The 15,060-nt window shown below is 34.4% G+C and overlaps 1 protein-coding gene across 1 annotated transcript; it reads right to left on the bottom strand.

The window, feature by feature from the left end:
* Positions 1–9,611: 9,611 nt before the first annotated feature.
* On the bottom strand, positions 9,612–12,677 carry LOC111211722 (polyol transporter 5). The gene is made up of 4 exons (XM_048744535.1): positions 12,424–12,677; positions 11,951–12,297; positions 11,062–11,361; positions 9,612–10,469 (listed from the first exon to the last, which is right to left on the bottom strand). The coding sequence occupies exons 1-4, from the start codon at positions 12,578–12,580 to the stop codon at positions 9,678–9,680; spliced, it is 1,596 nt and encodes a 531-aa protein (XP_048600492.1). The 5' UTR covers positions 12,581–12,677; the 3' UTR covers positions 9,612–9,677.
* Between the last annotated feature and the right edge of the window lie 2,383 nt (positions 12,678–15,060).

Below are 15,060 nucleotides of genomic sequence, written 5' to 3'. Positions count from 1 at the left end.
GAATTTGTTATGAATTTTTCTTTGGGCTGAAAAATGCTCATTTCGCCCAGCAACTAAACCAGCTCCATCTTCAGTGTCACTTAGCTCATTCAGCTCCAAGCTAGTATCACTTAGCTCACTCAGCTCATCTAGCTCATCTACTATCACTTCAGCTGGTTTCAGCTCAAGCATACTCTCTTCAGCTGGTTCCAGCTCGTCCTCAGTCTCATCAGCTGGTTTTAGATCAGTATCCTCACCATTAATCCATCCTGGTTTGTCTTTTGTTGAAGAATCATCTGGCTCAGCCATGGTCGCATCATCCTGGCCAGGGTCTATGATCCGAGGCGCATCAGAAACCGAGTTCATTAACCAAGTAGAGACCATGTCGTTGCATCTAGACCAAGCACCAGAATCTCTATGATTATCAGGAGGTTTCAAGTTAGTACCATCGATGAATCCGAGTTTGTTTCTGACATTGAGAGCCATACACACCAAACGACGCCAAGCATGAAAATCAGCACCTGAAGCAAGACGATCAGTGACGAGAGCAAGTCCAGCATGATCTGAGTTGTGGAGGAAGAACGGATTGTCATAATGATCAACAGCCAGACGATTCGAGGTCGCAGAGGATAGATTCACTTCCATCGGCAATGAGAAAGAAGATGTTCAATCGAGGTGAAATCGAACAAGAAAAGAAGCTCAGATTCGCGAAATACGCAAGATCGGAGCTAAGAAACACCAGAAACGAAAGATTGAAAGCTCGAATCTCACTGAAGATGAGATCAAAGCTCATACAAGATGACAAAGACGAAAAACGATACGAAAGTGATAAAATCGAGAAGTTGAATCAAGAGAAACACGAAGGAATCAATGAGGAAAGGAGAGATCGGAGCACTCATGGTGAATTGGAGCTCGCGAAATCAAGAAAGAAGGCGGAAAAGTTTGTTAGTCTCTGATACCATATTGAGATTATGAAAATGTATCTTGATTGATTATGAAAGTATGTACATTGGTTCATATATATATGATTACATAAGCAAAAAGAAACCCATATCATCGTTTAACATTAACCGGGATAAACCATATCCTAATACATTATTCTCTTATTTATAATAGACACTTCCTTTACATATTATCTACTTAAAATGATAAAATTCAGATGCAAATGAGAATCATGGGATCCTCTCATCGGGCATAAAAACGAAATGGTGATCATCCGATTTGTGTTATTGCATAGTTGAGTAAGAATTTCTTTTTTTTTTCTGAATCAGATTTGATCATAAGAAGATCTAGAATATTTATGCAGCTTTTTCAAACATTCAAGTTCTCAAAAAATCTCTTCAAATAACATATGTGGAGGTGAGATTTCACTATGCCTATTTTTAAGTAAAATAATGGTGCAAAGTCTTCTCAAATCCCTTTTCTTACAAACTCTCGAAAAAACTGATATATTTTGAATAACACTAGATTTGATATAGGTTTTACAAACTTCTGATTGAATAACTGAAGATTTCAAGTGACTTTTAATAGTTTTATACAAATTCAATATTCAATAACAGATGATTTGAATTGATACATAGAAATCGTTAGTTAAATATCATTTTATATATTAAAATAGAAGTCACAACCTTGATTCATGTATGATTTTTTTTTAAAAGGACCTAATAGACTTATTCCTATAAAGTCATGTTACATCTAATCTCTAATCTTATCATTTAAATTTTGGGCCTAACATAAATTTTTATTGTGCTATCAATAATTGGATTTAAACAATAGATGATCCATTGGATTTATAGATAGTATAAATTAAATAGATATAATGTAATGTTGTAATACTATACCTCCATATGTTAATTATTTAAATATTTGTTGATGTTAACTTTTAAAATTATAAAGATTTTTTTTTAAATAACAAAAATCATTATCTAACAATTATTAATCTTTACTACCTTAAACCACTGAAAACAATTTTAAAACTATACAGTTTATTTTAAAAATTAAATGTTTAATTATTTACTCGATAATATAAATCTATGAAGCGAAAAGTTTATTTTTTAAAAAAATTTCTAAATTTGTGAAATATTACAATATCTTTGAATATGACAATAAAATAATATTTTATTAATCTTTATATATATCGTTACGATTTTAATAATGAAATAATAATCTGAAAATATATATATATATAAGAAGATACAAATACATGTGAAAGTTTGAAACAATCTATTCAATGAAAAAAATATATCGTAAACTTATTATGTTTTAAAAATTGATAGACACATTGATATATGGTGTTTTTCACATCATTGTATAGGTGTTTTCGTATTGATTCGAGTCCTTAATCCGTGTCAGTTTAGTCCTTTTTGATCCTTTTCAGGTCTGGAGTTGGTAGAAGAATGAAGAGAGGGTGCTTGAAGAGAAGCTGTCCTTTTGGAGCATTTTGCGGAGAACACTCAAGCAGAACAAGCAGACGGAGTGATCCCGAGGTTGTTCCCGACAAATAAGGAAGCTTCTATTTTCGGAAATTAAGGCCCTGTTGCCCTAATATCTTTTCTACCTATTGGCGCCTCCATAAAAAGACGCCACCTATCCTATTTTAATGGGGGACGCTAGTTTTTTACAAGAGAACTATTAGCTTTTGCGATCTGCAACTTGTAAGGGAGAAGAATCCATTCTCGCATAGAGAAGACCATCTGAACCCTTTGTTTACTACTCTTATTATTATGCAGTTTCATTCAGAATCTATGTCTTTGATTGCTTGCACCATGATCGAGTAGTGATCTAGCTCGCCTAGGGTTTTTAGGGTGTTGAAATATGAGCTAAACATAGATAAGTTATTCTTGATTATTCTTCATTCATACTATTCTTAAGGCTTCCATTAATCTGATCACTTGATGTTAGATCCTAAGTTTATCGCCTAGCTAACCGCTTAGGAGATAGCTTGACATGTATTGAATGAGCTTAGTATCCCTAATCAGCGAAAGTAGATATTAGGGTAGTAAGTGAACTGATCGGACCTGATCTCTAAGGCCTGCAGTCGCTTCTCATATCAACGACAATTAGATGATGGGATCGACCAGCAAAGAGATCACCGCCACGACAGTGGGGTGTTCCAGCTGAGTGATCCGAGTTCTAGAAAGCATTGCATCGCGCTTGAATAATTGTTTGGCTCTCGCTCAACACCCAATGAAATACCCTAGGCTAGCTTCTTGTTAAATTGAATCAAACTCTAGTTTACTTGTTTTCCGCGTCACCAATTGAATTGAAAACCATTTTCTTCTTAACTTGACATTGAAACTTATAAGAGTAAAGTGTAGACTGGTCCTCTGGATTGAATCTAAAGTACTATAATCACAACCGTTAACTTGGCAGTAGCAAAGATTCATATTTAGTGTATCACACATATATATTATACTATATATCAATTTAGAATTGAAAACAAAATGTTTATAAAAAAATAAATGAAAACAAACCCGCGCAACCTAGTGATATTTTAAAGAAAAACTAAAATCACCTAGTGATATTCCGCTCGCGAAATCAAGAAAGAAGGCGGAAAAGTTTGTTAGTCTCTGATACCATATTGAGATTATGAAAATGTATCTTGATTGATTATGAAAGTATGTACATTGGTTCATATATATATGATGACATAAGCAAAAAGAAACCCATATCATCGTTTAACATTAACCGGGATAAACCATATCCTAATACATTATTCTCTTATTTATAATAGACACTTCCTTTACATATTATCTACTTAAAATGATAAAATTCAGATGCAAATGAGAATCATGGGATCCTCTCATCGGGCATAAAAACGAAATGGTGATCATCCGATTTGTCTTATTGCATAGTTGAGTAAGAATTTCTTTTTTTTTTCTGAATCAGATTTGATCATAAGAAGATCTAGAATATTTATGCAGCTTTTTCAAACATTCAAGTTCTCATAAAATCTCTTCAAATAACATATGTGGAGGTGAGATTTCACTATGCCTATTTTTAAGTAAAATAATGGTGCAAAGTCTTCTCAAATCCCTTTTCTTACAAACTCTCGAAAAAACTGATATATTTTGAATAACACTAGATTTGATATAGGTTTTACAAACTTCTGATTGAATAACTGAAGATTTCAAGTGACTTTTAATAGTTTTATACAAATTCAATATTCAATAACAGATGATTTGAATTGATACATAGAAATCGTTAGTTAAATATCATTTTATATATTAAAATAGAAGTCACAACCTTGATTCATGTATGATTTTTTTTTTAAAAGGACCTAATAGACTTATTCCTATAAAGTCATGTTACATCTAATCTCTAATCTTATCATTTAAATTTTGGGCCTAACATAAATTTTTATTGTGCTATCAATAATTGGATTTAAACAATAGATGATCCATTGGATTTATAGATAGTACAAATTAAATAGATATAATGTAATGTTGTAATACTATACCTCCATATGTTAATTATTTAAATATTTGTTGATGTTAACTTTTAAAATTATAAAGATTTTTTTTTAAATAACAAAAATCATTATCTAACAATTATTAATCTTTACTACCTTAAACCACTGAAAACAATTTTAAAACTATACAGTTTATTTTAAAAATTAAATGTTTAATTATTTACTCGATAATATAAATCTATGAAGCGAAAAGTTTATTTTTTAAAAAAATTTCTAAATTTGTGAAATATTACAATATCTTTGAATATGACAATAAAATAATATTTTATTAATCTTTATATATATCGTTACGATTTTAATAATGAAATAATAATCTGAAAATATATATATATATAAGAAGATACAAATACATGTGAAAGTTTGAAACAATCTATTCAATGAAAAAAAATATATCGTAAACTTATTATGTTTTAAAAATTGATAGACACATTGATATATGGTGTTTTTCACATCATTGTATAGGTGTTTTCGTATTGATTCGAGTCCTTAATCCGTGTCAGTTTAGTCCTTTTTGATCCTTTTCAGGTCTGGAGTTGGTAGAAGAATGAAGAGAGGGTGCTTGAAGAGAAGCTGTCCTTTTGGAGCATTTTGCGGAGAACACTCAAGCAGAACAAGCAGACGGAGTGATCCCGAGGTTGTTCCCGACAAATAAGGAAGCTTCTATTTTCGGAAATTAAGGCCCTGTTGCCCTAATATCTTTTCTACCTATTGGCGCCTCCATAAAAAGACGCCACCTATCCTATTTTAATGGGGGACGCTAGTTTTTTACAAGAGAACTATTAGCTTTTGCGATCTGCAACTTGTAAGGGAGAAGAATCCATTCTCGCATAGAGAAGACCATCTGAACCCTTTGTTTACTACTCTTATTATTATGCAGTTTCATTCAGAATCTATGTCTTTGATTGCTTGCACCATGATCGAGTAGTGATCTAGCTCGCCTAGGGTTTTTAGGGTGTTGAAATATGAGCTAAACATAGATAAGTTATTCTTGATTATTCTTCATTCATACTATTCTTAAGGCTTCCATTAATCTGATCACTTGATGTTAGATCCTAAGTTTATCGCCTAGCTAACCGCTTAGGAGATAGCTTGACATGTATTGAATGAGCTTAGTATCCCTAATCAGCGAAAGTAGATATTAGGGTAGTAAGTGAACTGATCGGACCTGATCTCTAAGGCCTGCAGTCGCTTCTCATATCAACGACAATTAGATGATGGGATCGACCAGCAAAGAGATCACCGCCACGACAGTGGGGTGTTCCAGCTGAGTGATCCGAGTTCTAGAAAGCATTGCATCGCGCTTGAATAATTGTTTGGCTCTCGCTCAACACCCAATGAAATACCCTAGGCTAGCTTCTTGTTAAATTGAATCAAACTCTAGTTTACTTGTTTTCCGCGTCACCAATTGAATTGAAAACCATTTTCTTCTTAATCACAACTGTTAACTTGGTAGTAGCAAAGATTCATATTTAGTGTATCACACATATATATTATACTATATATCAATTTAGAATTGAAAACAAAATGTTTATAAAAAAATAAATGAAAACAAACCCGCGCAACCTAGTGATATTTTAAAGAAAAACTAAAATCACCTAATAAGAATCCCCCCCCCCCCCTTATAGTTTTCAGTAGCATTTTCATTTAATGAACTAATCTTAGCCCATAATATATTGTTTTCAAATCCAAACCAGTCCTTGCTAGCTCTTCAAACTAACAGTGCAAACATACTGAAGCAGACAGATTATTGACGCTCTTCGTTTTCCTCTCGAGGGTTCATTTTCTCAAACTATCTGCTTCAGTAATGATGGGAGGTGTTTTGTCTTTTGACATGGATTATCCTCTGGTTTATATTTCACCAATGTTATCGAATCAATATACTATTTTCTGTAAATATATATTATGATCATATATATTATGAGCATATTATACTATTTCTATTGTATAGTTTTGATGCGATAGATCTATGCTGCTTAACATTGTTAAAATTAGAACATATTCTTGTGAAAATATAATTAGAACATATTCTTGTGAAAACTTGTGTTTCCTTTTATGAGTCTATTCTGATGGACACATAGAACCAGTTTGCAGGAAGTCAAACCGAGCAACAATACCAACCGGAAATATCCGCAATAATCAATTATTGGTTTGATCTGGTGCCTTGGAATGGAAGTAATTTAAGTATTTGTTCATACTTGTTGTCGTTTCATTTTGTTAACATGGGAGACTAAGTCATCTTATAGTTTAGGAACTCATGATAGGAGTTTCAAGGCTCCCAATCAAATGTTGTAGAATAAAGGATGTCAAACCAGTTCTAAGTGATTCTAAAGCAAAGGGAATGCAATACCATGCTTGATCTAAGTGCTATCAATTGATGAGATGATTTTTGAACCAGAATGCTACTGAAATGCAATAAAGGACAAAGCTTTCTTTCTTATGAGATAAGAGAACTCATGGGCTAAAGGAATTGATCTTGAGTGATCAAGTTTCAATCTAAAGGTGTTAACTTTCAACCAATCTTTCTACTTTAGACCTAGACACCATCCTAAACAAACTCTATCTCTAGATGAATGCTCATTTACTAAGATAACTCAAGCATCAAATCTCTTTGGTTGAATGTTATCTAAGTAACCATTAATCTCAAGTCTACTAGCCATCTTAACACCTTTAACAACAAATCTCTTTGGTAAATAATGTTAAAAGCTTAGGAGAGTTGGTTCAGGCATTTCATCAAACACCTTTCAGGTGTGAAATGCCTAAAGCTCAACTTTAGAGAGGCCAACTCTAAAATTGCATTAAAAGTACTCTACTAGCAAGGAACAAGATGGATCTATACTAAAACACCTTAGATCTAGCTTAATCACCCTTAGTCTCCCTCACCCATGAATCCAAAGATGACTACTCACTACTCTTCATGATGAGCCCAAGAATCAATGATGATTTGGTGCTAATCATGATTAGTGATCAGATTAATCCAGCAAATCACAAGAGAAAATGATCAAGATAAGATCTTTCACCTAAAAGTTCTTTGGTATTAGATAGAAAACAAGATAAGATCCTAACTTTAGGATTACAAGAGTATTTATATGTCTTTGGAAAACCAAATGGTTTCCATTAAAAAGTCTTAAAAGCCCTTAAAAACATTAAAATTTCGACTAAGATAACACGTCGACGCGGGTTGAGACGATCGGCACCAACCCGCGTCATCCTCCCCGCGTTGGACCTTCGGCGATACTCCTTCTTTGTGCGAGCGGGTGAGTGATCCCACGCTGCTTCTTCCCGCGTGGCCCCTCTGAGTTGGTCTTTCGGTGACGCGGGTAAGTGGACTCGGGGTGGCTCGCCTTATGATTGATCAATCTCCATTCTTCATCTCTTTTTGGATCACAATGCTTCTAAACACCTCTGATTACACCATAGGATACTCCATTACCTGATTAAGACATATGAATGCAAAATGGATCCTAAAGATGCTAAACTCCTAATCTATATGATCATTATGTACAAAATGGAAGTTTAAAACAATGCAAATATGCAAGATATCAGGAACCTTAACTCCCACCTTTCCACTTCCAGTATTGTAGGAAATAAATGATTCCAACCTTTGTTTCATTTCTTTATAAATCAATGAAAAGCCAAAAAGAGGCAATATCAATTGCCCAAAAAAGTATCGTGTTCTTATTTTCAGTTCTAAAGCTTTGAAGAGATTCATTGCTATCATCTTCTGTTGGACCAATCTATTAAGCACAAAGGCTTTAATAAAAATTGGTAATGATGAAAAGAAATGGGCATGCGGGTGTCAACTAAAGAAGCCTTTAATGACTTTAATGAAGAAGTTTATAGACATCCCACATCGGTTACATGAGGAGAAAACGAGCAGTATATATAAGTGTACACACTTACACTAGATTAAACGGCTCAGGGGAAGAGAGAGCTCCCCACGCGCGCGCCGCCGCCGCCGGCCAGCTCGGCTCGGCTCGGCTTGGGTCTTGGGTCTTGGGTCAGGGCCTCCGGCCCAATAAGACTATTCTTTTTGGACCAAGTTAAGCTCAACGTTTTGCCATTTATTTTGAGAAAAAACAGCATGCAATTTTATTTAAAACGACAAGTAGTTTGTCTAGAAAATAAAAATGTCATGCAGTTTATCCTCTCGAAAGTTTTAAACGAGATAAGAGAGAGTCTTGAGTAAGAAGTTTCGGAACTCAACTTCCCTCGATCTCCGTGAGATTCTCGGCCACGTGCAGCAGCTGTTGCGGGAAGTGGGTCTTCTCCGTCTCTTTAAATATCGCCTCTCCTCTTCCTTTATTTCTCAACTTTTTTCAGATCGAAACCAGCAGAAAAAATCCCTTACCGTAAGTCATAAATACGAGAGTGTTTCGTAGAGTTTATAGTTCGATAGGGCGATCACGAGTGAGGCGTGATTCGTCTGCCATGGTTGTATCCTGGGACTCTATATTCGTACAGCCTCGTCTCACTAACGGAGCGAATATTTTGAGTTAAGGAAATAGATCATATCTCGACTCCATGTCTCTTAGCGAATACGATTTCTTATTGTTCTTGTATTCGTTTTTACATTCGTCTAATTTCCTTAACATCGATTTTATTTTATCGTTTATGTCAGTCCGGTTTACCGCCTTCTGCATCTTCAACTGATACTACTCTTTCTCAGCAACCGTATCCAGTTACAAAAAGGTATTACATTTCCTTTGCCTTTCAAGAATCACATTCGTAGCTTCTTGGAGCAGTTAGCTCTGAGGTTTTTTCTGTTTTTTTTTTGTTGTTGGAATTTTAGTGAGACAGTCTAAATGTATATAATGTTGATGAAAAACAGGGAATGATGATTAAGCTTACATTGTTGGTGAGTCATGCTACCTGCCTACCCATATTGAATTAGTTATATGCTCGTGTCAGGCAATTATTTTACATTTGTTTGTAAGAAATCACGAGGATGTATGTAATGTATATTACTTGAATGAGACTAAACTATCACCCTTAGAAAATAAATAAGGATAGCTCCAAACTGTTATTGTGTCTTACTCCACAGTGGTCAAGCTTTCACATTTGTGGGAGCCACCCTGTTTGCTTGAACAGAGGTTACTTGTTTCTGTGTTTTTTCTCACCAGTTATCTCTAAAGATATTTTACTACGTGCTGTAAATCTGTCATTTTGTGTTTCAAAACGATTCCACTTGTTTAATAAGTTATTATGCATCTTTGAATCTTTTACATTATTATGCTCTCAGTTTGTTTGGTCCAATCTCAACCTGCGGGTTCGAACTGGAGTTCTTGTTGTTCTTAGGCTTACTCTTGGAGTCTCTCCACCTGAAGCCACTAAAAAGCTCATCCATATCCTCAAGCGACCTCCCTTGCGTCTCCGGCAAGAAAGTGTAGAAAAACACCCAAGCCACCGTCGCAATCCCTCCAAACAAGTAAAACGCTCCTCCCGTCGTCATCGCCTTCGACAGCAAAAGAAACGTCATGGAGATCACACCGCTCGTCACTCTGTTCACCACCACGGCCATACTCGACCCCTGTGACCTCAACCTCAACGGGAATATCTCAGAGGTGTAAACCCATGTGATAGGTCCAGCTCCTATCGAGAACGTAGCTACGTAAGTCATCACCGTAGTGATGCTTAGCACCAAAGCCCACGTCACTTTCTTCTCTGTGTGGTCTATTATCGTTAGAGATGTTCCCAACGCCGCGAGAGACAGGATCATGCCTCCCACGCTGGTGAGAAGCAGTGGCCGTCTTCCGACTCGGTCGATGAGGAAAGTGGCCACTAGTATGAATGATGTTTTCACTACTCCTACTGCTACGGTCGCTAGAAGCTGCTGGTGATCTGTTTTGAGTCCGGCGGTTTTGAAGATTCGTGGTGAGAAGAGGACCACCGCGTCGATCCCGGTGGCTTGCTGGAAGAAATGGATTCCCATCGCGGCGATCATGACGCGGCGGACGGCTGGAGTCGGACGGATTAGAAGCTCTTTCCATACTCCGCTGCCGTGGCTGGTCTTCCTCGAAACCTGTAAATGTGATCAGAATTGTTAAATTCAGTTTATCATGAGTTTACAACAAACCAGTTACTATAAGTGGATATTGACGATAAACATGTAATAAAAATTTGATCTAATGTGTCGAGTTAGTGTAGAAATTTTTGGAGTAAAATTTTCATGAATTTTTCAGTTCTTTGTATTCCTTAAATTAGTTCACCAGTTAAAATAGAAAATATATTTCATTTCATTCCATATTATTCCAGAAAAAAATTAACATTCAATTGAAAAATCATTCCAGACCAAGTAAATTCTGGAATAAATGAAATGTTGATTTCATTCCATTAAATTTCATAACTAATTATTCGTATCATTCTATTTATTCCTTTAACTAGTAACAAGTTACAGTCTTTATATAATATTTTTCGTTTTGGATTTACAAACTTGGCTTCACTTCATAATCATATTTTAACGGTGTATACTAGTTGGTCCACAAAATACACATGTTGTTATCCAATATATCTTTAATAAGTCATTAACCAGTATAATTTGACTACCACTTCTTGGTTAGTTAGAGACAAAACTTGGGAGCAAGAGTCTATTAGAGACTGTTGTGTTTATATACCTGAACGACGTCGTCATGGCAATCGGCGGGGATTCCGGCGGCTTCTTTGATTTCTTCGAGGCGAAGAGCGGCTTCAGAGGGAGAATCAGAGGTTTTGTCGAGGACGCGTTTGGCTTCTCCTAGACGGCCTTGTATAACGAGCCACCGTGGAGATTCCGGCATGGCGAGAACGCCGATCGCTAGTAAGACGGAAGGAACAGAACCGACGCCGAGCATGAATCTCCATCCAAGCTTCAGAGGAAACTTGGAGAAGGCGAGGTTTGATACATACCCGAGCATTATTCCTGCGTTGATGAACACCTGTACACGACGTCATCATCTCGTTTAAAAACCATGCATCGTTATAAAGATGATGAATGAAAAGTCAACGGCTTCTTTTTGAAGTCAACCATTTCTTAATAATCATCTACTTACATTTTCTTACAGAAAACATCGGTTGCAAGTTGCAACTGAAATGTTTTTTTGTGGGACAAATTTGTTTGGAAAGCATCACTAAATATCATCCATAAAATATTTATCAGTTTTAAAATATATCCCATTTTTGGAATGAAACAAAAATATAAATCTTTTGTAAAAACTTATTTCCTTTCTTCCATATTATAAACAAAAATAACCATTTGCAACCATATATTTCAAATCATTTTTGTCCTCTACTGCAAAATACATCATGTGCTAAATTAACATAAATTATACACAAATATAAATAAGCTGTGTGTATTTCTTTCAATGGATGATGGCTTACTCTGTCATTTTGCAAACACTGAGTATATAATAATATCATTATTATAGTTATCTATAAAAAAATACGAAGATTTAGTCTACACTGATGTAATTAATTAGTTTGGTTACGCGTTAGCATTTATATATATATATATATATATATATATACCTCAGGGAAGGAGGTGAGAAAGCCACGAGAAGATGCCGGAGCGACTTCGGCGGTATAGACAGGTGCAATCATGAGAGCATAACCGACTCCTACTCCGGCGACAAACCTCCCGAACATGAGGAAATCGTAGTTAGGAGCCAATCCCATGAGGATTGCTCCGGCGAAGAATATAGCTCCGGCAAACACGATTGTGTTACGCCGACCAATCCAGTCGGACGTTTTACCGGCGGCACAAGAACCGATGAGTGAAAAAATGTTAAGTATTCCGGCGAGAATACTGACTTGAAGATCAGTGATCTTGAAATCTCTCTTGATATAGATCAGTGCTCCACTCATCACTCCTATATCTGCATATTAACAAAAAAAATATTAATGAAAACTAATGAATGTGTGTGTTTCAGTGTTTGTATAATTAGCGGTGGATTAATATTTGTTTACGTTGACCGGAAAAAGAGGTTAACAAGAAAGCTAACCATAACCAAGGAGGATGGAAGTCATGGAAGCTAAGATTGCACACGCGAATGCATACTTGTTCCTCTTTGGTTTCAACGGTGGACCTAACTCCGGTACATGTTTTGTTGCCGGTGCCGTCGTCGGGACTGTTTGAGTTTCCGGCGTCAAACCTGTCATTTAGTGAGAGATAGTGAAAAAAAGAGAGAGTTATCTTCGAGTTGGAGAGACGTGAGGACTGAGTATACTAACAATAACTCGTGGTAATGAGAGCTAGCTATGTCTTAAATAGACGGTGTGTATTCAGAGTTCGATGGACAGGGCAAAATCGTCCGAGACAATGGGAACACTGCCCAAATATACAGGTAAAGTAATGAGTCTCAAAAAAATTTATAGTGAATAAATAATAAAAAGAATAAATAGGAAAAGAAAGAAAGATTCTTGTAATTGTTGGAGATACTCTCTTGCCACTTGTCAAGTTAATAAAATTATAAAAACGTGTGTTAAAAATTTAGGGAATTTTTCAACCAATGTGAATGTTATAACATTTACATTTGCATGTTTGGTTAGAGAACACAAATATCACTAGAGGAACGGAAATAAATAATAACTTTCATTTTATATGTAATTCTTTAGTACAATTATATTATAACTTTTTCTAATTTTACTCTACCAAAACAGAATGACCACAATCAAAAAGGCAACCTCGTAAAGGCTACTTGTTGCCCATGTGAGCTTGTTGGCTCTTGGCATCGAAGATTATACACTTAAAAGTGGTGCAACACCCAAATGTATTAATTCATTTTTTACTATAAAAAAATGGCGCAACATCGAAATGAAGTTGAGTTTTACTCAAATGTATTAATCTAGCAATATTTTCAAATAATTTTATTTTATTTAATTAATAATAGTTATTAATACCTTCTATTTATAAAAAATACAAATGAACCCCAACTTATTTATGTTTAGAAAACTTCCATAAAATTTAATTTGTTCAAATTAATCATTTATTGTTAAAAGTACAATAATCATATATATATATATATATATGTAAGATAGCATATTTTGGTTTTATAATGAACATTATAATATTTTTTCACAAATGGTCAACTAATGTATTTTTATAATGAATAATGGTTTCTTTATCTTTGACTTTCCTAAATCGAGTAATTAAAAAAAAAAATCAGTCATTTTTATTGTTTAGACAATACTTTACATATCTAGGTGGTTCTAGAAATGATTTACCGAATTATTAAATCACTTATTTTATTTATTTTTTATTTTTATGTTTAGTTTTGGTATTTTTATTAGTTTATGCATCATTATTTAAAATTATTAAATATTCTCTTATGGAAATCATATTTTCGTGTTATTGTATTATTTTAAAATATTAAAGTATTAAATAAAAATAAATAAAAATGTATGAAATAAAAAAATTTAAAATTTAATAACAATTCTATAAATAAAAAAAGTTTAGCTCCAAAATAGAGTAATTTGTAAAATTACTCAATAAATGGAGTAACCTTAGCTATTATTTTATTTTGGAGTTAGCATATTTTAATCTAAAATGATGTTTAGACTAAAAAATGAAGTATGATTGAAGATGGGCTTATCTCAATTAATGTTATATGTTTGAATTAAAAATCGTGTTCAATCTGTAACCCTTCTGTCTAAATAAATAAATAAAATTTACCAATAGACGAGAAGTTTACATCTAGTTTACAGATTCGATCAATAACATTGGATATAATATTTTCTAATCAGCAAACCAGATTCGGATATTTTTATGCGTACCTTCACTACGAGAAAACACGCTGGTTGCGACGGAAATTTACGAGAGAAACTTTTCCATGCAAATTTGCAACGGAATAGCAAGAAAAAGTAAAATCCTCGCAAATTTCTCGCACATTTGCAACGAAAACTTTCCCTCATAAATTTGCAAGAGATTTGCGAGAGAAGTAACAAAGTCCTCGCATATCCTTTGCAAATTTGCGAGGGGATGTTTTCGTCGCAAATGTGCGAGAGATTTGTGAGGATTTTATATGTCTATCTTGTTTCCTTCCATTTCTCTCGCAAATTTGCAAAGAACAAGAATGATATATACATTTTCACTTTTTTTCATAAAATCAAATAAAGTTAATAAATAAAAATTTTAATTAAAATATTTAGTGTTTAATCAATATCAGTCAACTAAATATTCACCGAAAAGTATTTTCAGACACTTGAACTAATATTACGAAGTACTAAACATCAAAATTCTATAATTTATATAATAAATACCTGTCAAATTTCTATAAAAAAACTTAAAATCATGTTAATTATTTTTTCAAACAGCAAATAAAAATATATATTAGTCGACCAAAATATACCAAAACCCCAAACGAAATCCTAAAGTCACTGACTTATGAATTTGCAAGGAATTTGCAAGGGACCCTCGCAATTCCCTTGGAAGTCTGCGAGAGAATCTAAACGCTCGCAAATTAACAAGGGATTTGCAATGGATCTCTCGCAAATTCCTTGCAAATTTGCGAGGGATACAATTTCCCTTGCACATTTGCAAGGGATTTGCGAGCGACTTGCGAGCGACTTGTTGCAATTTCCTTGCAAACCATGTTTCCAAACTTGAACGGTTTGGGTTTCATCAAGGATTTTGGTGTCGG

Source organism: Brassica napus, chromosome C1, assembly GCF_020379485.1.
Source record: "Brassica napus cultivar Da-Ae chromosome C1, Da-Ae, whole genome shotgun sequence".
Classification (NCBI taxonomy): Eukaryota; Viridiplantae; Streptophyta; class Magnoliopsida; order Brassicales; family Brassicaceae; genus Brassica; species Brassica napus.
Note: the sequence above shows the minus strand (reverse complement) of the source record. Positions and strands in the feature narration are given on the sequence as shown.

What these genes read in the sequence shown, in the direction of transcription:
- LOC111211722 (XM_048744535.1), bottom strand. Translation starts at nt 12,580, where the DNA reads ATGACAGGTTTGACGCCGGAAACTCAAACAGTCCCGACGACGGCACCG. An exon ending in TTCTCACCTCCTTCCCTGAG is followed by an intron (nt 11,362 to 11,950) that starts GTATATATATAT and finishes CGTCGTGTACAG; the next exon opens with GTGTTCATCAACGCAGGAAT. An exon ending in GCCATGACGACGTCGTTCAG is followed by an intron (nt 10,470 to 11,061) that starts GTATATAAACAC and finishes TCACATTTACAG; the next exon opens with GTTTCGAGGAAGACCAGCCA.